General features: G+C 52.7%; 2 protein-coding genes across 2 annotated transcripts; both read left to right on the plus strand.

The window, feature by feature from the left end:
* The first annotated feature begins 172 nt into the window (after window positions 1–172).
* On the plus strand, window positions 173–17,956 carry TCF25 (transcription factor 25). Its single transcript, XM_423211.8, has 18 exons — window positions 173–360; window positions 1,423–1,590; window positions 2,950–3,024; window positions 5,069–5,193; window positions 6,653–6,718; window positions 7,889–7,971; window positions 8,524–8,654; window positions 10,488–10,587; window positions 11,766–11,859; window positions 12,909–13,001; window positions 13,615–13,720; window positions 14,063–14,222; window positions 15,183–15,270; window positions 15,834–15,992; window positions 16,463–16,553; window positions 16,857–16,936; window positions 17,413–17,485; window positions 17,716–17,956. Exons 1-18 carry the CDS (start codon window positions 196–198, stop codon window positions 17,875–17,877), a joined length of 2,019 nt encoding a protein of 672 aa, XP_423211.3. The 5' UTR covers window positions 173–195; the 3' UTR covers window positions 17,878–17,956.
* Window positions 17,957–19,863: 1,907 nt separating this feature from the next.
* Window positions 19,864–21,307, plus strand: MC1R (melanocortin 1 receptor). Its single transcript, NM_001031462.2, has one exon. It carries the CDS (start codon window positions 20,165–20,167, stop codon window positions 21,107–21,109), a length of 945 nt encoding a protein of 314 aa, NP_001026633.2. The 5' UTR covers window positions 19,864–20,164; the 3' UTR covers window positions 21,110–21,307.
* Window positions 21,308–21,487: the final 180 nt, after the last annotated feature.

Raw genomic sequence — 21,487 nt, forward strand, 5'->3', positions numbered from 1 at the left:
GCGGCGATAGTGCGGGGGCGCGAAATAGGTTCTACGCTGCGGCTACTGCGCCTGCGTGTCCTGCCGCCACGCGAGGGGGCGGGCATCAATGTTGCGCATGCGTGTTGGAGCCCTGCGCGCAGGCGCAGTGCGTAGATCAGATGGCTCAGGCACGGGAGGGGCGGGCCGCGCAGGCGCAGTGCGGCGCGGGGCTCCATGTCGCGGAGGGCCCTGCGGCGGCTGCGGGGTGAGCAGCGGGGCCAGGAGGAGCCGGGCCTGGGCGAGTTGGGCCTGGCCTCCGGCCCCGAGCGAGGCGGGGAGTGGCCGCAGGCAGCTGCCAAAGCCGGGGGTCGTCCCGGTATCAGCAACCGCTTCGAGCTGGTGAGGGGCGGCGGGGCCTGGGGGGTGACGGGGCCTGAGAGGCGTGGGGCCTGAGTGGGCCTCGGGGTGGGCAGGCGGGGATCCGGGAGTGGGGGCTGGGGGCGGCGGGCAGGTGGGAGTGCTTTAGGGACGGCGGGCAGGTGGGAGTGCTTTAGGGACGGCGGGCAGGTGGGAGTGCTTTAGGGACGGCGGGCAGGTGGGAGTGCTTTAGGGACGGCAGGCAGGTGGGAGTGCTTTAGGGACGGCGTCTGCGGTGGAGTTGGGGTGTGGGGTGGCAGGGAGGTCCCGAGAGAAGGATAAGTGTGGGAATAGGAGCTGGAGGGAGAGGTGTGGGGAGGTCTGGGGGCTGAGTGGGGGCGGAGGTGGAGGGAAAGCTGGTGGGGAACAGAGCCAGCAGGGTGCGTGGAGAGGTGCTGGGGGCTGCGTGGCACCCAAGGGTGGCCAGGATGTCAGTGTAGGAAACACAAGGCATGGCAGAGCAGGGTTGGGATGTGTTGTCAGAGCTGGTTCTGGCTGTTGGGCAATCCAGCAGTCCTGGTGCTGTTGGCAGAATCATGGCTGCTGCTTTCCCAGTGTGCGTGATCCTGGTGCTGGTGGTCTGGGATCAGATGAGCACTGATGGCACACGTGGGTCCCTGGAGGGACAGATCCCCTATCTCCAGACACCTTGGCCAGCCCCAGCTGTTCCCATCTTAACTGCGTGGCTGTGGACGTGGTTGGTTGCAGAGACTTCGCAAAGAAGAGCGGAATCCAGATAGGGCTGTGTGGTTTGTGCTCACTGTGTCATAGCAGACATGTAGTCATGGCTCTGCAACTAGTAAGCAAATGCAAAGACACCCTGGTGCCCACCAAACACTGTGCTTTCAATGAGCAATCATCCTCAGTCCCTGTTCTGGAGAAGGCAGCTGAGAAGCTGAGCCCTGCCCTGCTTCTGCCGCACTTTTCTCTATCATTTGCAGCTGTGAATAGAACAAGGTTGCACAACCCTGTTCTCATGGCTATAGAAGAGGATGCGATGCAGCCATGTACCTGCTGCTGCAACTTGTTCTTTTGTTTGCACAGATCACCAGTGAAGAACCAGAGGATGACCTGCCATCCAAAGAGGAGCGAGCAGATGCCAGGCTCAAAGAGCATGATGCAGCAGAGGGGAGCAATGAAGAGCCTACACCTGAAGAGAAAAAACACAATGGGCAGACAGATGGGAAAGGGACAAACCAGCCGGACCAAAGGGTAACACAGCTGCAGCTGCCTGGCTGTGACAGCTGCTGCCATGCAAGGCACAGAGAGAAAGTGATTCAGAAACAGAGGCTGCTTCTCTGCTCCATTCTTTGCACAGTTAACACAACACTGTGCCATAGATAGGGCTGGGCCGTTGGGTCAGTGCTCAGCAAGTATTTGTTTTGGAGTGGGTGGTGTAAATACTCCCAACAGTATAAACTGAAGATTGGACTTGCTTCTTTCCTGTTTCATTTGTATTTGTTGTTGGCATTTTCTGTTAGAGTCCCTTCTCTAGTCTGTTTTAGTTCGAAAACATTTCCTTAATATGACAGTTGCAAAAACATGTGAAGAAAGGGGCTTCTTAAGCAACAGCTGGACACTGCAAATCTAGCCCATACAGTATTGGAGGTGAGGGTGGGGGCAGCGAAAGGAATTAGCCCCTTGGCCTCATCCAGTTGAACACAGTCTTTGGTGTGGTGGCAGGGTTGCTGGAGGAGCAGAGGCTGCTCCAGGCTAGTGTGTACTCCAGCTAGTCCAGTGGATTGGGAACACCTTAGATATGCAGGGTGAGCTTTGCTCAGCCAGACCCCATGTGAGCAGAGGCTCAGATGTGGCCCTGACCCCAAATTTGCTGTGTAAACACTGCAGAACACACCTGCTGCTGCTCTGTGGATTTCCTGGCTAGAAACATGGGAGCTGTCAGCACGTGTAGAGCTAGATTGGAGCTGGGTTCCTGGCTCTGAAAGCTGCTGGGGAGTTGTGGAGCTACTCTTGGGACTCTGTTACTTGGGTGTAGTACCGTGGAGAGCTGGTGATCCTGGAAAAGAGCAGTTTAGTTCTGTATGCCCCGGGGAAGCACCAGCACAGACAGCAGCTTACATATTGGGTTGGGAAATGCTTCACAGTATCGTGAGCTGAAGCAGCTGCATCTGCAGCAAGATGAGTATGTATCGCATGGTGCTCTCAGGCAGCTGTTGTTTTCTGTGTTAATTGGAGTGACTGATGAAACTGTCGTGCTCACTGGAAACGCAGAAATAAAGTTTGTTCTAGGAAGTAATGCACGGATGAAACATTTCTTCCAAACCCTGGCATATCTAAACTGTTTCTTGCCTGATTTTATGGTCTCAAGTATAGAAGTGAAAGTAAGCTGAGATTTAACCCCTACACTTGCAAACCTTTGATTCTTTCTTCTGTTTTCTTCGTGCATCTCGAGTTTCATTTGCTGACAAGCTTGAAAAGATGAATATTGGTTTCATTCAAGGGGCCTGCTGGTATGCTGATCCCTGTGGGACATATTCTTCTCTTCTATGGAATGTTCTTTTCCAGCAGTGTTTGGGTTTGCTCTGACAGCTGTTTCATTTATTTTTGCAGCCTGTGTTGAATAACAAGCCACGAAAGAAAAAAAAGAAAAGGAAAACAAAGAAAACTTCAGGAGGCGAGGCTCTGGTACGTGTGTGTTTGTTCTGAGTGTTGGTGGCTGTGCTGATGTCTGCATCGGGTTGGGATGGCAAAGTGGTGATACTGGTGGTTGCAGAAAAGATTTTGAAACAAAAATGCTCCTCCTTGCTTTATACTCATTTAAATGTATGAAATGGCAACAACAGCTTATGATTGTGGTCCTTTAAGCAGTGGGACTAGCACAGCTCTGCTGCAGGTGGTTCAGAGCTGAAATCCTCACAGCAGCTTTTTCCTTTCATCTCTACTTTGAGGCTCTGCACAGGAGAGGACTTGCAGGGATTTTTGCATTTTCATTATATTGTCTTTGCCCTACTTAGAGAGCTCTTCCAGCTCTGCAGAGCTCTACAAAGCTCACCCTGCTGACAGTGATCTGTGTTACCTTTGCCTGTTTCTCTGTGCACAGCCACGCATCTTCTCTGTTGTTTGGCATCATATAGCTAAATGCTTATGAGTGTGTGCTCATCCCAAGTGCATTATCAGCACATGCATGGCCAAGTGCCCTTCCAGGAGGATATGCTTTTGTCTTTTTGTGATGAAGGGAATGAGGGGACGGTGATTCTCATTTACTTAGGAGTGAACAATTAAGACAGAGTGCTTGAAGAAGAGAAAGAATTTTACCCAGTGTCGTTGTGGGTAAAACAGAGACCGATGTTTATACTTGAATCTTTATTACCGATCTGTTATGCTCGAGATATTTAACTGCTTGAGATAGTCCAGGGGACTGAATTTAATGCATTTAATATAAATAAAGTTCAAGTGAGGAACTAGGGTTTTTTTTGTTTGTTTGTTTTTGCTAAAAGCCAAGAGCCTTAACTTGGGAGAGGTCCTTGGCCACACACAGTGGTCTGCAGCATGCTGTGATGCTGGAGAGGTACCCCAGGTAGGTGTGGCTGGCAGCCACCTCCCTGGGAATGCATCTGGGGGCTCAGGGGTCAGTCACCAAGGAAGAGAACCCCTCAGAGAGCCTGCTTTCTCTCCTGGTCCAAGAGTGACAAACAGAAGGGTGACATCTGCCAGCCCTAAGCTGTAGGGAGATTTAATTCCCAGAAACAGGCAGTTTGATTTGCAAACTAGAGATGAAGATACCTTTGTTCTGTCACTGAAATGCAAAACAGTATAAACTTTTCACGTACCCTCTCCACACAGTATATTTAGCTGGAGAAGGCAACCTCAGAGTGCTGTCTGAGTGTCACGAATGGAAATCCACCTTCTGCCCACGTGCATCCTGAGGGGGGTGTGAAGTGGCCACATAAGAAATGTGTTACTTGCTATCTGTGGGCAAAATAGAAGGAAATTGAGGTGAAAGTGGTGTACAGCTGTTGAATGTGTTCTGCTGGATATGTTCTTCTGGTTGTTAGAAGAGTGGGAAGTGACCATGCAGTACATCAGAGCTGGGTTACAAACATGCAAGTATCTAATTTTTGTGTTACAATGATCACAGGAGTTATTCAATGTTTCCATGGAAAGCAGACAGTGAAGGTTGATTTATTTTACCATCAAAATCAGCCCCCCCAGCTTTTCCTGGTATTTGAGGAAGTTAGATCCTCAAATAAGTAAACAAGACAAAGGACAGCTTTGAAGAAGACCAGACATGCCCAGACTGGTGAGCTGTGTTGTGCTGGGAAGGACCACTGGCCAGCTGGTTTGGGCTCAGAACAGGAGGCCAGCAGCAGGCCTGCTACACTGAGTTTATTCAGCTGACACACTTAGGCTTGTGATAGTATGAGGAGCAGTGTCCTGTGACACCTTGAGGAAGGAGGGAGAGCAGCCAGCCTTTTGGGGGCAGTTGGGCAGGGATGACGGGCACGGGGTGGGATTCCTGAGGGAAATGCAGGGTGCTGGGTGGAAAGCAAGAAGCCTCAATACAAGGGAGTATGTGTGTTCCCAAAGTGGAGTTGAAGCAGGGTGAGCAGTAGGGTCTGTGGGGTGAGATTGGGGTGAGCCACAGGACCTGGAGGTAGCTGGGTGACCTGTGTGCCTCTGTGTCTCATCCTATAATTACTGCCTTGTCTTTGCATTTGCATGTCTTAAGGAAGATGATGACCTGGAAGACATTGACAGCTTGCTGGAGAAGATTGAGGATACCAATGGACTATCACAAGAGACCCAGAGTGGAATAATCGCTGACAGCAGGCCGCTGCTGTACATAGAGCACAGGTAGTGCTTGCTTTCCTTCCTGGCTTTGAGCGTGACAGAAATATTTGTATGCTGAGGAAGGAAGGTGGGAGCCTACCTATGTAAGCTGGCCATAAATCCAGGAGCTTATGTGAAAGGAGTTATGGTAGTAGTTGCACACAGCCCCATTTCTAACTATTCCTCCTAAAGCTGTGCTCAGTTTTTAGCAGCAATGAGTGTTCTCTGCTGTCCCATCTGCTTTGAGTGGGTGACCGGACCAGGATAACCTCCAGAAGTGCCTTCCAGGCTAAAACTGTTGGTTGACTCTGTGCCTCAGCACATAAACCTTTGAAACCAGACTAACCCAGCCACTACACCAGTACATGCTGCCCTTCAAGGAGGGCTAAGCAGTACCAGCAATTGATTTCTCCAGGAATGCTTGTTAGACTTGTTTAACCTTTCCCATGTGTGACCATCAACAAAGTGGACTAAGTGCTGGGCATGTCCACCAGCTGAGGAAGCTATTAGCCTCACACTGGATGTCTGTAACATCGCAGCCTGGATCAGCCAGCTTCTGTGTCCAGCCTGTCTCAGAGCTCTGGGTTAGTGTGGATACTGGCAGCTCTTTCTCTTTTCTGAAGAAAAAAAAAAAAACTTGTAGGACTGAACAATTTACCAGTCAGGGTTTTGAAACATCCAGACACACTGCATCAAAACAATCTGGGCTGGTGGGCTCTTCTTGGTAGTTTAGCTAGCTTTCCTTTTAGTAAAGGGAGGGATATTTGCTTGCCAAGAGGTTGTTTTAGACTTCAGTGAATTCTCTGGTCAGGTGAATGTTATTCAGAAACCTTTGAGAAGTGGATAATCTCAGAGTGGGTGTGAGTTGGCAGTGATGGATCTCAACCTTCCCACTCCCTCTCTTTCTTTGAGCCTTTCTCACTGGATGGCAGAGAGAAACCCCCTCTTAAATGTGCCTCCCTTCTCTGGGCCAAATGTTAGATTAAGAAAACTGTAGGTGTTGTCATGCTTTGATGTAAGATCTTTGTATTAAAAGAATGTATTTTAAGCCTTGCCAGCCTCCATACTGTGGTTAGGGTGCTTGCCCTGGGTTGCAGTCCACCACTGCTAGACTGGGGGTATCTCACGTTTTCCAGGTGCAAATACTCCAAGCATGTGTTCCTGAACCAAGGCTGTCCCTGGGAGCATGCCAGGCAAGGGCCCCAGCTGCCCTGGAGAGGGCAGCAGAAGTATTCCCTAGCTCTCAGTCTTTGGAGCAGAGTACAAAGGAACTTCACCTGATTGAACAGGCGTTTGGATACCTCCTGCTCTGACCATTAACTGTTCTCCTTCTGGCATGTTATGTCACATCAGTGGGTTGTGTGTGACAGTTCAGGAGTTTGGCCATGGATGGTTATGTACAGTATGCCTGGCTTTGTTAAAAAGGAAAAGATTGCAAGATTTTTGTCTGTTTAACTTTTCTTTCTTGTTTCAACATTCTCAGAAACTTGAATCCAGAGAATGAGTTGAAGAGGTACTTTGGGGCTCGTGCTGTTCTTGGTGATCAGAGGTTAGTCCAAAATTTAACATTAAACGCTTCTGATGTTTGAGTTGCTGTGTCCATCCTTGCCTTGGCATTGCTTACTGAGTCCCTGGTGCTATGCCTGTGCCAGGAACCCAGGGCACCCCAAATATGTTCAGGGAGTCTTATTTATCTAATAGTCAGATTTGGGGTCAGAAGACTACTTTTTGGGCTGTGTGTGAGAAAGGTGTAAGGCTTCTTTGGACTTTAGCTAGTAGTTCCTTTTCCTTCTGCTGATTATTATTATTTTTTTCCCTCTTCCATCTACTGTCAAATGCCCTTAAAATCCTTCTGTTCAGATTCATAGGCTGTTAGGTTCTTAGTCTTATTCCAGCATTCGTTTCCTGTTACTATTCTGAAGTCTCTGTCTTAGAGTGGACCCTGAATACTTTCCAGGTAGTCTCATAAACTTGCTCACGTGGGCTCAGGGTACCAACTGCTGCTTAGGTGTAAGATTTCTGTGCAGTTATCCATTGCTTTATCACTGATGTTAACCAGAAAATCCTTGGTTTCAGGGGCTGGTTGGTAAATGTGCACATAAGAAGGGTATAAGCTCAGGGTGGTGATGGTGGAAAGGGAAACCTGTGAGAGGGTCTCTAGGTGAATTGGGCTCCTTCAAGGAGAGATTAAAGTAAAAGGTGGTATCTAGCACCTGAGGAAGAAGAAACAGTCCCTGACTGAGATGTGACTTCCTTAGAATTGCCTTGATTTCTGAATTCCTCTTGCTCTGAACTAGTAAATTGGTTGCACTTATGAGTACAGCTTAAACTGAATCAGTCAACACTTGAAGGCTCTGCTGGGAGGATATGAGTCAGAGGGATATGGGGCTCTCTTAATTGGGCCTGGGAAGCTTTTTGAAGCGAAGAGGCAGCTGAGAACTTGGCAGGAGTAAAAACAAGGGAAAGAAGCCATTGAGATGGAAATGCTTGAGGCACTGACTGGCCCAAAGAGCAATGGGTAAAGCAAGGAAGAGCCAGAGTGAAGGTATGTTGTATCTCAAAGGCAAGTTTGTTAAAGCTCTGGGCAAAAGCAGGCAGGGCTGCAGCTGGGGAATAAATTGGATTTTTTTTCCCTGAATCATCCTTTTTCTGGCTGGTTTTAGCCCCCTGCATTCTGTTAGTGCAGGGAATATGTGGCCTGTCATGTTTATTTCCTCAGGCCAAGGCAAAGGCAGCGCCAGTACGTCCGCAGCACATGGCTGACAGCTCCCAAGAACACCTGGCCACGCTACAGCAAAACAGGTGAGGCTTTCAGTGCTGCTTCAGAATGCTTCTGGCTGACAGTCCCATGTCCGTGTGGCTGCTCCTGCCAGCCGTGCTTTCCTAGAGCCTCAGTGCACAGAAACTGGAGCTGCTTCCATCAGCTGCCAGGCCGTGGCTTCTGCACTGGCTGATGTGAAAAGGGAGCAGCTCATCAGCTAGTGATGGAAAATACTTTTTCCTTTCTCAGCAAGGAGGACTCTTCACATTGTGTCTTAGCATTTGACTTTTTCTTTCCACTCCCCTTGCTGGAGGTAGCAGGTGATGTATGTTTCCCTTCTTGCAATAGTCTTTCACAACTATGAGAAAATATCTACAGGGAGAGAGAGCTGTCTGGGCTTCTTGAGTGGGTTTCACAGGTTGGCTTGTGGAAGGAGGTGAAGTAATGAAAATCTGTGGGAGTTTCTGAAAACACACCTAGTTGTGGAGCCAGCAATGCATACAAGCTTTCTATATTACAAGAAAGCAGAAGAGTTTCAGCTGCTCGTGCTTTCAGGCTGGCACCAGCAGTGCCCACATCTGTGCACTCTCTAGGTATTGCCATGCAGCTGGTGGAGACCAGGAGGGGTGTGCAGTACTTCACATTTGAGCACCACCGTGAGTACCAGCAAGTGCAGTTCAAGTTTCTGGATGCTGTGGAATCCATGGACCCCAACAACATTGTGGTATGTAGTGAAATCTCTCTCATTTTGAGCACTAGTTTGCCTTGTAAACGAGACAGGGGGCCAACTTGGTGCAAATAAGGCCCGATCCCTGGTGGCCCACCCTTGGTGGCACTGCTGGAGGTGGCCCTCTGGCAGAGGACCCTTCAGGAACTGGTCATTTTGCTGAAGGGATAGGAATAAAGCTCCCTTGTTTCGACTCTTGAGCTGGGAAAGGAAAGATGTTATACAAATGCATCTTTAAATGGAACTCTAAGTTAACAGTTATTCTATTTATAAACTCGTGCATGGTTGGGAAAAAAAGGATTTTCCTGGTATTGCAGCGAAACAGTCTTTTTGTTGAAAGCTCTTCATGCATGTTCAAGCTCATTAAAGCGTATGGTAACATTAATAGATTGCAACGGTAAGCAACAGAGAAATTGCTCTGGACCCTACTGAACCATAACTGAAGTATTTTTGCTCTGAAAACTCTGGCCACGTGAGTGTGGAAGCATGTCCTAGAGAAGTTTCTTAAAGAGGCCACTGTCTCCTAAAGACAAAAGGCCCTTAAAGAGGCCAAAGTGTAGTTCCTTCTGCTTTCCCACCCTCTGCTCACAGCCAGTGCTCTCTGGAGCTCATCAGTTCTTGCTAAGTAGGCTGAGGGATTTGCCTTGGAAGCTGCAAGGAAATCCTATTCAGCATCTTAGAGCCAGTCCAGATGCGCTCTCACATACTGTGCAGAGCAGGACAGATTTTCCATGATACATTTTGGTTTTATACTCTGTCTTTGTTGAATGGCCTGACTCTATCTGAAGATAGCCCTACAGCTTTAGGCTCATGTTTCTGTTACGGGAAAATCTAACAGCCCAGGATTTGCTGATGCTCGAAGTACTTCAGAACCCCAGCCAGTATGCCTGTGACAGCCACAGTGTGTGTAGCCAGAGCCTATATCTGCCTCGCTGCTGTGGTTTCAACATGCAAAATCCAGAACATGTTTTTCTGGGAGTCCTGCTCAGTGAATGCTCTTCTGCTCTTGCCTGATGGATTAAATGAGTCTTGTTGGTCAAGTTGTGGTGGAATAAAAGCATTTTCCTTTATTGCTATGACCTCAGGTGCTCCACGCCTTCCAAAATGAGGGACTGGAAAGGAACTTAAAGAGGGCAAGGAGAGGTAAAACATCATACAGAAGGCACCAAGGCAAAGGCACTGGGCTGGACAGCCTAGAATGTGAAAGCTTTGTACTGTAGGTGGGAATGTTGGCTGCCACCCTGCAGATGTACAGCTTCGTGAACCTTTGTAGCCCGTTTGTAATATAAGTAGTGAATGAAGTGTTCTCTGAAGTATGATTACACTTAGGCTTGCATTCAGCAGCCTGGAAATCCTTTCTTCCTGTCCAATTCAGGAGCTGGATTCTGGGATTGTAATAGATGTGTGAAAATGTCCTCAGTGCCCAGAGGAAGCAAAAGCCTGATAAAATATTCAGGCTCCTTTAATAAGGGGTAGGGAATGAAACAAAAATGTAACAGTGCCTTCTGCTTCCATCCTGAATAGCGTGTGCAGTTCTGGGCCCTCCACCTCCAAAAGGCCACGGTGGAGTTGGGCACGATGTGGAGGCCGGCAGAGATGATTAATGGCCTGGCACAGCCTTTATGCTAGAATAGCTTTGTCGTCTGGGATGGTGCTGAGTGGGATATGCCCTCACATTCAGACTCAGAGGCGAGAACAGCCCCTTCCTCTAATGTGCTGTGTCAGGGCATTTGTCTTCGTGCCAGTCTCACAGAGCTTGCCTTGTAGGCACAGTGCAGGAGAGACTGGGGATTGGTGCCATCATGTAATCAAGCTCATGTTCTCGTGTAGCTGCTGCTTCAGATGAACCCATACCATGTGGACTCCCTTCTGCAGCTCAGTGATGTCTGCCGGATGCAAGAGGATCAGGAGATGGCCCGTGATCTCGTAGGTGAGAGTGGAGGTGTGGGGTGGATATTCTGGCAGAGGTTGTGAGGCTGCAGTGATTCCCTGCAGTGTAACCCGCTCTGTGGGCTAGGGAGCAGCAAAGGCAACCTTCCCTCTGTGGCTGTCTGGAGTTGATGAAAGCTCACTAAGGAAAACACCAGCCAGAGTACTTGGCAGCATGGCATTGTGCTGCTGGGGACAGGCTTTTGCTGCAGGTACAGCATGGAGAGGGAGAGGAAGGAAGGAAGAGGCACTGCTGTGACTTAGGTCTGTAGACACGTGCATGCAGCGCTGAGCAAGTCCCTCCTAGAAGTCACAGCTGAACAGTTGCTATGAATTAGCCATTAAAGGCTTTTGGTTTTGTTTTGTTTTCCTTCCAGCAAAGGAGCAGCAAACCAGAAGGCCCTGAGCACTTGGCCTCATGCTGCCTTTCAGACTTCTAGCTTTTGCTGGAGGCTTTTGGGTAGAGCTGGATATGCTTGTCTGTGACAAAGCACATTACTGTTCACCTTTAAAAAGAATGAAAGGATTGTCTGGATCTGATAGGGTGGTGTCACCTGTAGGAAGTCCTCTGCAAGAAAAGGGTCTGATTCAACAGCTACCAAATGCTGCAGTATGAGGGACAGTGTGGGAAGCCCACCATGTCCATGGGGAGTGTACGTGACCCTCCGGGCTGCAGTGACCAGCACACTGTGTGTCAGACTCTGCTTCTTCAAGCACTGCAAGTGAGTGGGAGGCATCCTGGGGCATAGCTGTCCCTCAAACTGCTGTACTGCAGAGAGATGAGCTGTTTGGTAACAGGAACATGTGCTTTTTAGCATGATAGGAGCGGCCAGAGGTTAAGTGAGGACAGGATCTTTGGCTTCTACATGTGAAAACAGTTGTAGAGGAGGCAGCTGTACTAGCCTCAATCTCACATCCTCTCCAGGAGAGTTGCTTTCCACAACCACAGTTTGGTCTAATGTCTGCAGAAAGGAGCAGGGCTTGATTGCCTGCCTATCTACTGGGACCATGAAGTTGCTTTATGCTTTGCTGAGGAGTGTACAAGCTTATCTCTTCGCCTGTGGGTCATCTCACTTAGCAGTGTCTTCTTGGCCAAACTGACTCCTGCGTTGTCAGGGCTGGGTTAGTGTGCTATGCAGGGCTGCTGGCGTGTCCTGATGGTGTCTGTGCTGTCTGCAGAGCGGGCACTGTACAGCCTGGAGTGCACCTTCCACCCTGTCTTCAGTCTGACCAGTGGGAGCTGCAGGTTGGACTACCGGCGGCCGGAGAACAGGTAGGCAGCCGCCTGCCTCAGTACCAGCCTGAGGGCGCTTGTGGCATCCCCATGGCCTACTTTGGGCACACAGACCCAGATTCACCACCCCTGCTGCGTCATCCATGCTGTGGTGGTGGCAGCTTGAAGGGACCTTGAATGTCCCTTCCTGTCAGAAAAGGATTTGCCCTCTCTGCAGTCAACAGCAACATCCCTTAATGAGGCAGGAGCAGGCAGTGCCAGAGAGAAGGCTACCAGCTGCTCTTGTGCTGCCAGGTCACTCGCACTGAGACAGGCTGAGGCTTTTTCTGCAAAGCATCTTCTTTCTCAGGGGATTTCTTACTGGAGCATTAGCTGTTCCTCCCTGTCACATCCCTTATGTACAATTAGTACCCGTTAGCCTGAAGTAGCACTTATTTTTGTCCTAAAACTCCTCTTTTTGTGGTCAACTCTGTGTTTGGTCACTTATGTGCTGTCTGTTCAGCCACTGTTCCTGGCACTTGTGCTCCTCAAGGCCTGGTTGTTTATGTAACACTGATAGTTCTGCAGCTGCAGAGGAAGGTGACTTTATTCTGGGAATTTTCCAGTCAGCTGACCTAAGTAATCTCTCCCAAATTGCTCTACCTGGAGATCGCTCAGGTTTCCAGCACCCGCTCGTTGCCAGACTGTGCTGCCCGTGACCCGAACGCTGTGATCTGTATCTCACCCAATTTGGATGTTCATCTCCCCCCCCACTATGCATGTCACGTGTGCTGTGTCACCATCCCTATGCAGTGCAGGGACAGCAGCAGAGGCATGGCTGTGCAAAGCCTGTAGCATGCAGACTTCAGAGATTGCCTTGTTTCTGTTGCCCTGAGTAGCTAGCCCTGGGGCGTGTGTGCGTGCACAAGGGGATCAGGTATAGGACCAGCTATGCGTTTATTGTCCCAATGCTTTCACAAAGTGATCAAAATTTGAGGAAGGAGGAAAAGAAGTATTGATTTGGGCTCATTTTTGGTCCCCGCTCTTGAATGAGACGTGCTGCTTCTCTCAAATCAGGCTTCTAAAACCTGTTCCTGCTCTCCATGCAGGGCTTTCTACCTGGCTCTGTTCAAACACCTGATGTTCCTGGAGAAGAGGGGTTGTCCCCGGACAGCCCTGGAGTTCTGCAAGCTGATTCTGAGGTAAGTGCCCCGCTGTGCAGCCATCCCTGCAGCCAGAGCCAGGAGCTGTGGTGCTCACGAGGAAATATGCTTTGAGCAACACACATAACCCTCATCTGCCCAGGCTGGACAGAGCAGATGGAGCTGTAATACTGTTCCCAGCCTCAGCGAGGGCTTGTCACTCCTTAAGGATGTAGTCCCACAGGTTAGTTTTGAGCTTGTGCCCTTATCTGTACTGCTGCTTTGGAGAGATAGGTGGTTGTTCGGAAGGAGGCTTAATATGGGACCTCACAGTCCCTTACTTTCAGCTACTGAGCTCTGGGCCTGGCTTACAATTACAGCAGAGCCTGCAGTCTCTGCAGAGTTGCTGCACAACAGTGGCTTCAGCCTTCCTCCCATTTGGTGCTGTGGCAGGCCAGTCTCCTCTGTAGGGGCACAGTGTGGATGAGGCGTTGCACTGTCCTCCCAGCTGTGCAGGGATGTTTGTATCCCTATTATCTCTGCTTGCTGAGTTATGGAATGACTCTGAATGCTAGCTGGAAAGTCTCATTTGACTCAGAAATTGGGGCAGGCACTTCAGCTTTTGTGACACTTACTCTTGGATTCCTCTTGTTGTGCTTGCTTCCCTCTGAAGCCTTGATCCAGAGAACGACCCCCTGTGTGTGCTGCTGATGATTGATTTTCTGTCCCTCCGAGCCAGAGAGTACGCCTTCCTGACACGCATGTTCCAGGAGTGGGAGGTGAGTTGCCAGCAGCCTTGTGAGGAGCAAGGCAGGGCTAGGGGGGAGCTTGCCCCTGGGGTTCTCCCCATCAAGCTGGACTGGAGAGCATGGGGCTTCTGTAACCCTCACCCCTTTGGGGGCTGTCTCAGTGGCAGGCTGTCAGCTGGAGGTGATTGGCACAGCCATGAAGGCTAAGGGGTCAGTGTTAGGTTCTGTTGTAATCCTCGTATCCTACAACCAATTGTATAAACTCAAAATCGCTTACTCAGATGTGGGGGCACCGAGCCAGTAGCTGGGAAGCTGTATTGAGATCGCTGCATAGCATCATTTCTCGGTAATTCTCTCCCTCTGATCCTGCAGAGTCACCGGAATTTGTCCCAGCTCCCCAATTTCGCCTTCTCGGTGCCACTGGCGTATTTCTTCCTGAGCCAGCAGGAGGAGCACTCGGAGCTGGAGTTAAGCCAAGCCCGGCAGAGAGCTGCCCGGCTCATCCAGCTCGCACTGATCATGTTCCCAAGCGGTAAGTCCGTCCCCACCGGTAAGTCCGTCCCCGCAGGCTTTGTTGCTCTCTTCAGCTGTGAGAACGAACGCTGGATTCCAGGCAGTCAAATGCAGGAGCAGCATTTTGCCTATGGGTTGCAAATGTTGTTGGCCTCCGTCCATGTGCGATGGGAGCCCTGACTCAGAGGGGTGGCGCTGCTCAGCCCGCTGGCGGAACCCATCACTGGGGTTTATCCTACCCAGCACTGTGGCGAGGGCAGTGAGAGAGCGGTGGGGCCAGGCTGGGCACATGCAGCTGAGAGTCCTCCATGTGCTGGGAGGAGGTCAGCAGCTGTTCTCCCTGCTGCTCACCCTCCCCTCTGAGCGGCTGATGCTCCTTTATTGGAGAGTCATGGGTGTGCGAGCTGGTGGAGAGTGAGAACTGAATTCTTAGAGCAGGAAAATGTTTTACCCTGAGGGGGCCTAGAACAGACAGTGGGTCTCTCTTGACTTTCTCTCCCAGGCACTACTGTGCTTTAGTTGTTCTCTCCATGGTTGCCCATCACTCTTGCCTTTATCCTTGCTGTCCCTGAAGAGAGATACGCAGCCTCTCCAAGCCCAGAGGGGGCACAGAACGCCAGGGAGGATGTGTCTTTAGAGCCCAGCTTTTGAACAGAGCTTTAGTTTGTGTTGGTTGAAACAGTCTTTTTTTCACCGTGATGGTGATTGGCCTAAAACCCTTATTTAATTTCAAAGGCCAGCAACATTAAGTTCGTAAAGTTGCACCTTATTTAACTGGCAAAAAAAAAAAAAAGAGAAAAGAAGCATTCTCATTTATTTACTCCGGGTCTTTTTCCATCATCCGGAGACTAAAACACAGCCTATCCTCCAGCTGCAAAGCTGCCCCTGAGATGGGACTGTTTCTGCAGCCCTGGTAGTGGTGACTGACTGCTCCCATGGCACTTCTGCTGAACACGAGCTGTGTGACTTTCTCCTGCAGTTCTTATGCCTCTGTTGGACCACTGCAGTGTGCAGCCTGATGCCAGGGTCGCCTCCCATTCCTTTTTTGGGCTGAATGCTCAGATAAGGTAAGGCCTGCAGATGTTCTCAGTAAAGAGAAGGAATCAATTTTGCTGGTTGTGGGGCTTTTGCTTGCTCAGGCAGCTAATGGAGTTTAAAAGCTGCAGAGAATACTTACTTTTCTGAGAGGCTCTTAGGTGCGTTGATAATGGATTCCCATAAAGGCTATCAGATAAGTCTAATAGACCTGCTTCACCTTAATGTGGCTGGGTCAGGAGTTCATCCTGCAGCCTGTTGGTACATGTAGTCAGAACAATGTGTACATGTTTTCAGGGCAGACTGTCTCCTGCTAGTCTGGATTTCCCTGACACGTGGTCCTCCCAAACACGTGAATGGTCTCCCCCCGAGGTAAAGGCAGAGTAACTTTCATCTCGTGGCTGTGCCTATCCCAAAAATAGAAAGAGGCAGAAAAACTGGTGAAAGTAGATATAAACAGGAGAGCTGGGAGCCTGTGATTCCTCTCTCCTTGTTCTCACACTGAAGCACAGTGTGGAGACAACGAGCCCTTTCCAGGAAGCACACAGACCTGCAGGCAGGAGGAGAGTGCGCTGAATAACAACTGTCTCCTTAGCCAGCCTCCTGCTTTGAACCAGTTGACGTCCCTCTACGTGGGAAGGACTCACTCCCTGTGGAAGGACCCAGCTGTCATGGCTTGGCTGGAGACAAACGTCCACGAGGTCTTACGCATGGTGGATGCCAGGGACCCGCTGGTGGAGGAGTGTGAGCACAAGTGAGTGCAACGGGCAGAGGTGATCAGCTCTTACGCTGGACCTCGGTGCTGACAAACTGGGACAGATCAGGCTGGGGACTCTTCAGACAAGGGAGAGAAGCTCTCTCTTGGGCAGCAGTGATGCTGGGGTTTGCTCAGAGCAACTAGAAACGTTTTCAAGCTCTGAGAAGTGGGAGAGGGTGGCATTAGTTTTTGTCCTAAACTAAAGTTAGTTTGTTCTGCTGACCTGCAGCATAAGGAGGCTCGTGAGAGCGAGCTGTGCAGCACCCCTGAGCTGTTCTGCTCTTCCATTTGAAGGTCAGCAGCTGCCAAGTGACTTTGGCTTCGCCTTCAGCCAGCTCTGTCTGATACTGCGAGTGACAGCAGAGCCAGGGATGAGGCTGAGATTGCACATAGAGAAGCAGAAACGAAATGCTGGCCGTGCTGAGGTGTGCTCCTTGCTAAGAGCTGTCCTCCCCTCCCTGCTTTAGGAGGAAGATGCGATACCAGAGTGCACCGAGGAATATCTACAGGCATGTCATCCTCTCAGAGATGAAGGAGGCCACGGCAGCTCTGCCTCTGGTGAGGGGCCCTGATAAGGCACAGACAGCACTGCTGTGTGCAGCGTGGTGGCATTCCAGTCCCCGCTACGCACGCAGACATTGGACACATATCAGGCCAGAGCCACCAGAAAGAAACATCCACATGACCTTGAAGCTTCCACCCAGTATGCCCAGCTTCCTGGGGATAAACACATGGTGCTGTGTGGGCAGGCTGGGCTGTGGCTGATGATTTCCTCAAGACCAAGGCCTGCCCAGCTGGTCCGACCGTCTCTGTGCCTGGAGGTGCACAGCCTTCACCTCCCTCTCTTCTTCCTCTCTGCAGGAGGTGACATCGCAGCCTGTGATGGGGTTTGACCCCCTTCCTCCTCTAGACTCCATCATCTCCTACACTAGACCAGAAAGGTACCCTCACCCTATGCCTGCTGGCACAGCTCTCCTCGCAGTGATGATGCCCTCAGGCCGGGCTGCACACGGGTGCTTTGTGCTGTTGTCCTCCTCCACCTGGGAGGAAGAGCAGCCTGGCTGGTGGTGCTTGCCCTCAGGCAGAGCATACAGGCAGGACTGGTCCTGCTGCTTCTGCTTGGGGCTGGTGGTGGCTGTCAGACAGCAGCTAGTTACAGCCGTGAAGGCAAAGGCTGCCGAAGAACTTGGGTTGTTTCTTAACCAAGGTGGTTTGGGGTAAATGAAATGTGGATAAGAAAACTCCGAATTCCCAGGGGGAGGTACAGAGGGGAGCCCAGCTGGCTCATGGAGGGGGCTGTGCATTGTGAGATGGCGTGGTTCTCACCAGCTCCTCTGCCCTGTCTTGGCCCAAACGAGCACAGTCGGGTTGAGTAAAAGCTTCCCTTTAACTGTGGTGTGCGATTTCTGTCTTTCAGAACGAATCATCCATCCAATGAAAGCACTTTATCTCTCTTCTTCCGATCACTGTTGCCAAATTTTAACTTGCAGGTATGTAGCAACAACAAAGCAGCCGCTGGCAAATCAGAGCACGTTTTTGCTTTCAGTACACAGAAGTTTCTACTGCACAGTGTTTCTGCAAAGGGAGTGGCTCTTGGCATATGCAGTGTGTAAACGTCAGGTTGCAGAGCAGCTTGATGCCTTTTGGCATGTGGCATTGTCTGTGTCTGCCTGCTGCAGCCAGCTCTGAGCCCGGGTCCTGCAGCTCCTCTCTGTTGCAGGGTGACATCAGGCACGATGGAGACGAAGAGGCTGGAGCGGGGCAGGACCTGAACCAGGGGGTGAACCGGCTCATGGCGGCCATGCGGGACATGCTGGCCAACATCCAGTTCCAGGAACCCCCACGAGACGACAATCCTGAAGGCGATGGGGACTGGGACTGAGCTGAGAGCTCACATCTGCCCCCAACCCTATGTGATCTCACCCCGCCCCTGCCGCACTCCAATAAAGTCCTACAAAGCAGAGGGGCTGGCTGTCGCTGTGGGGAAGAGGCTGTGGCCAGGGGAGGCTGCTGCTGCAGCAGGAGGCTGAGCGCTGTCTTAAAACGGGAGAGCTAATTACGACAGCTGTCCCTCAGCAGCTTAGGCCCCTTCTGGCCCCCTGCAGATGCATTCGTTGCCTGATTCCCCCAGCTGCTCTCCTGAGCTCCGTCCTCTACTTAATCATGGGAGATCTCTTCCTTGTGCTTCTCCTGTCCTTTGTGCCTCCTCGGGGTGAAGGCTCCTTCCCCTCCTCCCTGCTGCTGAGTGCGGGGGCTGCTCCCTGGGGGCAGAGATGGACCGGGCTGCACGGAGGAGCTCTGTTGTGCCTGGCTGGTGGGTGGGAGCAGCTCGTGTTGCACTGCAGCCTCTGATCGTGCTTGGAACAGAAGGGATACCCATCCCCTCTTTTTGCTTTCCTCTCCCTTCCCTTGTTTTGCCGCCTTCAAGCAGGGTGCAACGCGGTGCAGAATGAGGTCAGCTGCCATAAAGCCCTTAGCTCATCACTGCTGCTCACAAAGCTTTTCCATTTCTGCTGTGTAACGGTGTATGAGGCTCTAATGCTGAGCCAGGCTGTGCTGCCCGCAACAGCCCCCCCTCCACCCCCCTGTGCTGCAGCTGGGCTCCCTCAGCCGAGCTCCCAAGCTGGGGCTGGCTCCATTCTGCCCCCCAGCATCCATGCAGGAGCCGAGGCCCATCCATCCTCACACTGGTGGGATCTGCAGACTCGGCGTTTTGCAGCTCTGCTCCCCAGACCCCTGCTGATAAAGCTGAAATTCACCGTGTGTGCACTGAGCCGGGCGGGGAAGCTGATGTCTGCTGGGCTGGATTCCTCCCGCTCACGTTTCCCCATCGGCCTGGGCTGGTCCTGCCTGGGGGGAACGGGAGGCTCTGGGGACGCCGTCTGCCCGGGTGGATGGCGCCGAGCAGGGCTGCTCCATCCAGCCAGGCTGTGCCGCCAGCCATTGGCTGTGGGCGCATGGCCCTGTGAGCTGTGCTGGAGATCAGGGCCAGGTATTGTGCTTGCACATTCGAGGACCTCCCCATGCTGCAACTTCCAACCATGGCCTCGCTGCTCCCAGCGTGGCAGCGGAGATGTGTGCTCTGCCTTCAGCTCTGTGTGCCGTTCTCGTTTCTGGGGTGCAAAGCCATGCCTGGCACAGAGCACCCACCCTGCACACGGCTGCTTTCATCTATGTGGGGCCAGGGGCAACTCTGAGCCCTGGGGAGGCCCCGGCCCCCACGAGAATGGGGTGGAAGCATCCGGTGGGAACAGCCAGTGGACGGAGCCCTGAATGGCTCTTTGGTGGCTGAGCTGCTCCAGACATCAACTGTGAGCCGAAGGCACATGATGGTCACATGGGTCCTGCATCCCCAGCCCACCCGAGCTCCCAGCGGCACCGCGCTGTGCGAGAGACCGTGAGCAGCCACAACACAGAACCGCACTCAATCACTTCTTTGACAACCCCAGGGGGTGCATCGCAGCCCCACAATGCAGCACCCTCCCAGGGACACTTGGGGGGATGTGGCTGTGGCCACATATGGGCTCCACCCTCACACTGCCCTTGTTGTGGGGTCCCCTGGGCATACTGGCTCCCCAGGGCATGCAAAACCTCATGGCGCGTGGGATCCCCGATATGTGCAGTCCCCCGGCACACCAGGTTCCCGCAGGGTGCACGGAAACCCCACAGTGGTGCACGGCCCCCAGATGGCATACCCAGCCCTAGGGCATGTGGGATCCCAAGGTACACAGTGACCCGCTGTGCACGGTGCCCCAGCATGGCTCAGCCCCCAGCTACCGGGGCACAGGCTGTCATGTGCGTGCCCACCCTTCTCAGGAGGAGGAGCCGAGGGAGCCAGCTTTAAATCAGGACAGAGAAAGGGCCCTTTCTTCCCCATCACCGCCGCTGAGCCCTCTCTGAGCTCCGGATACGCCGGGCAGTGCCGGTGGGGAGGGCGGCCGAGACAGCGGAGTCCCCGCGCTGCTGCCCAGAGGGCTCCCGGGTGGGGGACCGCTTCCCCATCCTTGTGCCTGGGGTGCAGAGGTGCCCACATCCCCTCTGCCTCGTGACCGCGTGCTGCGGGAGCACTGGTGGGGCTGGTTGGGCGCACGGGGGCTTTGTAGGTGCTGCAGTTGTGCTCGGGGCCACGGCCTCCAGCCAGGGGGTCCCTGGGGGCTGAGGCCGGGGCCATGTCGATGCTGGCCCCCCTGCGCCTGCTGCGCGAGCCCTGGAACGCCAGTGAGGGCAACCAGAGCAATGCCACGGCCGGGGCCGGAGGTGCCTGGTGCCAGGGGCTGGACATCCCCAATGAGCTCTTCCTGACGCTGGGGCTGGTGAGCCTGGTGGAGAACCTGCTGGTGGTGGCCGCCATCCTCAAGAACAGGAATCTGCACTCGCCCACGTACTACTTCATCTGCTGCCTGGCCGTCTCCGACATGCTGGTGAGCGTCAGCAACCTGGCCAAGACGCTCTTCATGCTGCTGATGGAGCACGGCGTGCTGGTGATCCGCGCCAGCATCGTCCGCCACATGGACAATGTCATCGACATGCTCATCTGCAGCTCCGTCGTGTCCTCCCTCTCCTTCCTGGGGGTCATCGCCGTGGACCGCTACATCACCATCTTCTATGCGCTGCGCTACCACAGCATCATGACGCTGCAGCGCGCCGTGGTCACCATGGCCAGCGTCTGGCTGGCCAGCACCGTCTCCAGCACCGTCTTAATCACCTACTACCGCAACAACGCCATCCTGCTCTGCCTCATTGGCTTCTTCCTCTTCATGCTGGTCCTCATGCTGGTGCTCTACATTCACATGTTCGCGCTGGCGTGCCACCACGTGCGCAGCATCTCCAGCCAGCAGAAGCAGCCCACCATCTACCGCACCAGCAGCCTGAAGGGAGCCGTCACGCTCACCATCCTGCTGGGAGTCTTCTTCATCTGCTGGGGGCCCTTCTTCTTCCACCTCATCCTCATCGTCACCTGCCCCACCAACCCCTTCTGCACCTGCTTCTTCAGCTATTTCAACCTCTTCCTCATCCTCATCATCTGCAATTCAGTGGTCGATCCCCTGATCTATGCCTTCCGGAGCCAGGAGCTCCGGCGGACGCTGCGGGAGGTGGTGCTGTGCTCCTGGTAGGAGGCGGCACAGACAGGAGGATGGATGGATGGATGGATGGACGGATGGACGGATGGATGGATGGACAAACAGATGGGTGGATGGACAGATGGGTGGATGGACAGACAGACGCACCGCGGGGTGTCCCCTGGGTGCCCCAGTGCAGCTGGGGTTGGGCTGCCTGGCCTCGCGCTCCCAAATAAAGGCTCTTTGCAGTGATGTGTGCCTGGCACTGCGCGTGGCCGTGGGCGCTGGGTGTGGGGCAGCCCCTAGCACCGGGACCCGGTTGCTTCCCACCAGCCCGTGCCCCACGTTCATACGCGGGCAGATCGCTGACCGGTAGCAGCAATGCAAGCACCGGTTCCGGCATCACCGCCGTGGGGGGATCCGGCCACCCCC

This window comes from Gallus gallus, chromosome 11 (genome assembly GCF_016699485.2).
Source record: "Gallus gallus isolate bGalGal1 chromosome 11, bGalGal1.mat.broiler.GRCg7b, whole genome shotgun sequence".
NCBI classification, from domain to species: domain Eukaryota; kingdom Metazoa; phylum Chordata; class Aves; order Galliformes; family Phasianidae; genus Gallus; species Gallus gallus.

What these genes read in the sequence shown, in the direction of transcription:
- TCF25 (XM_423211.8), top strand. Translation starts at nt 196, where the DNA reads ATGTCGCGGAGGGCCCTGCGGCGGCTGCGGGGTGAGCAGCGGGGCCAG. An exon ending in TCAGCAACCGCTTCGAGCTG is followed by an intron (nt 361 to 1,422) that starts GTGAGGGGCGGC and finishes TTGTTTGCACAG; the next exon opens with ATCACCAGTGAAGAACCAGA. An exon ending in GATGGCCCGTGATCTCGTAG is followed by an intron (nt 10,588 to 11,765) that starts GTGAGAGTGGAG and finishes TGCTGTCTGCAG; the next exon opens with AGCGGGCACTGTACAGCCTG.
- MC1R (NM_001031462.2), top strand. Translation starts at nt 20,165, where the DNA reads ATGTCGATGCTGGCCCCCCTGCGCCTGCTGCGCGAGCCCTGGAACGCC.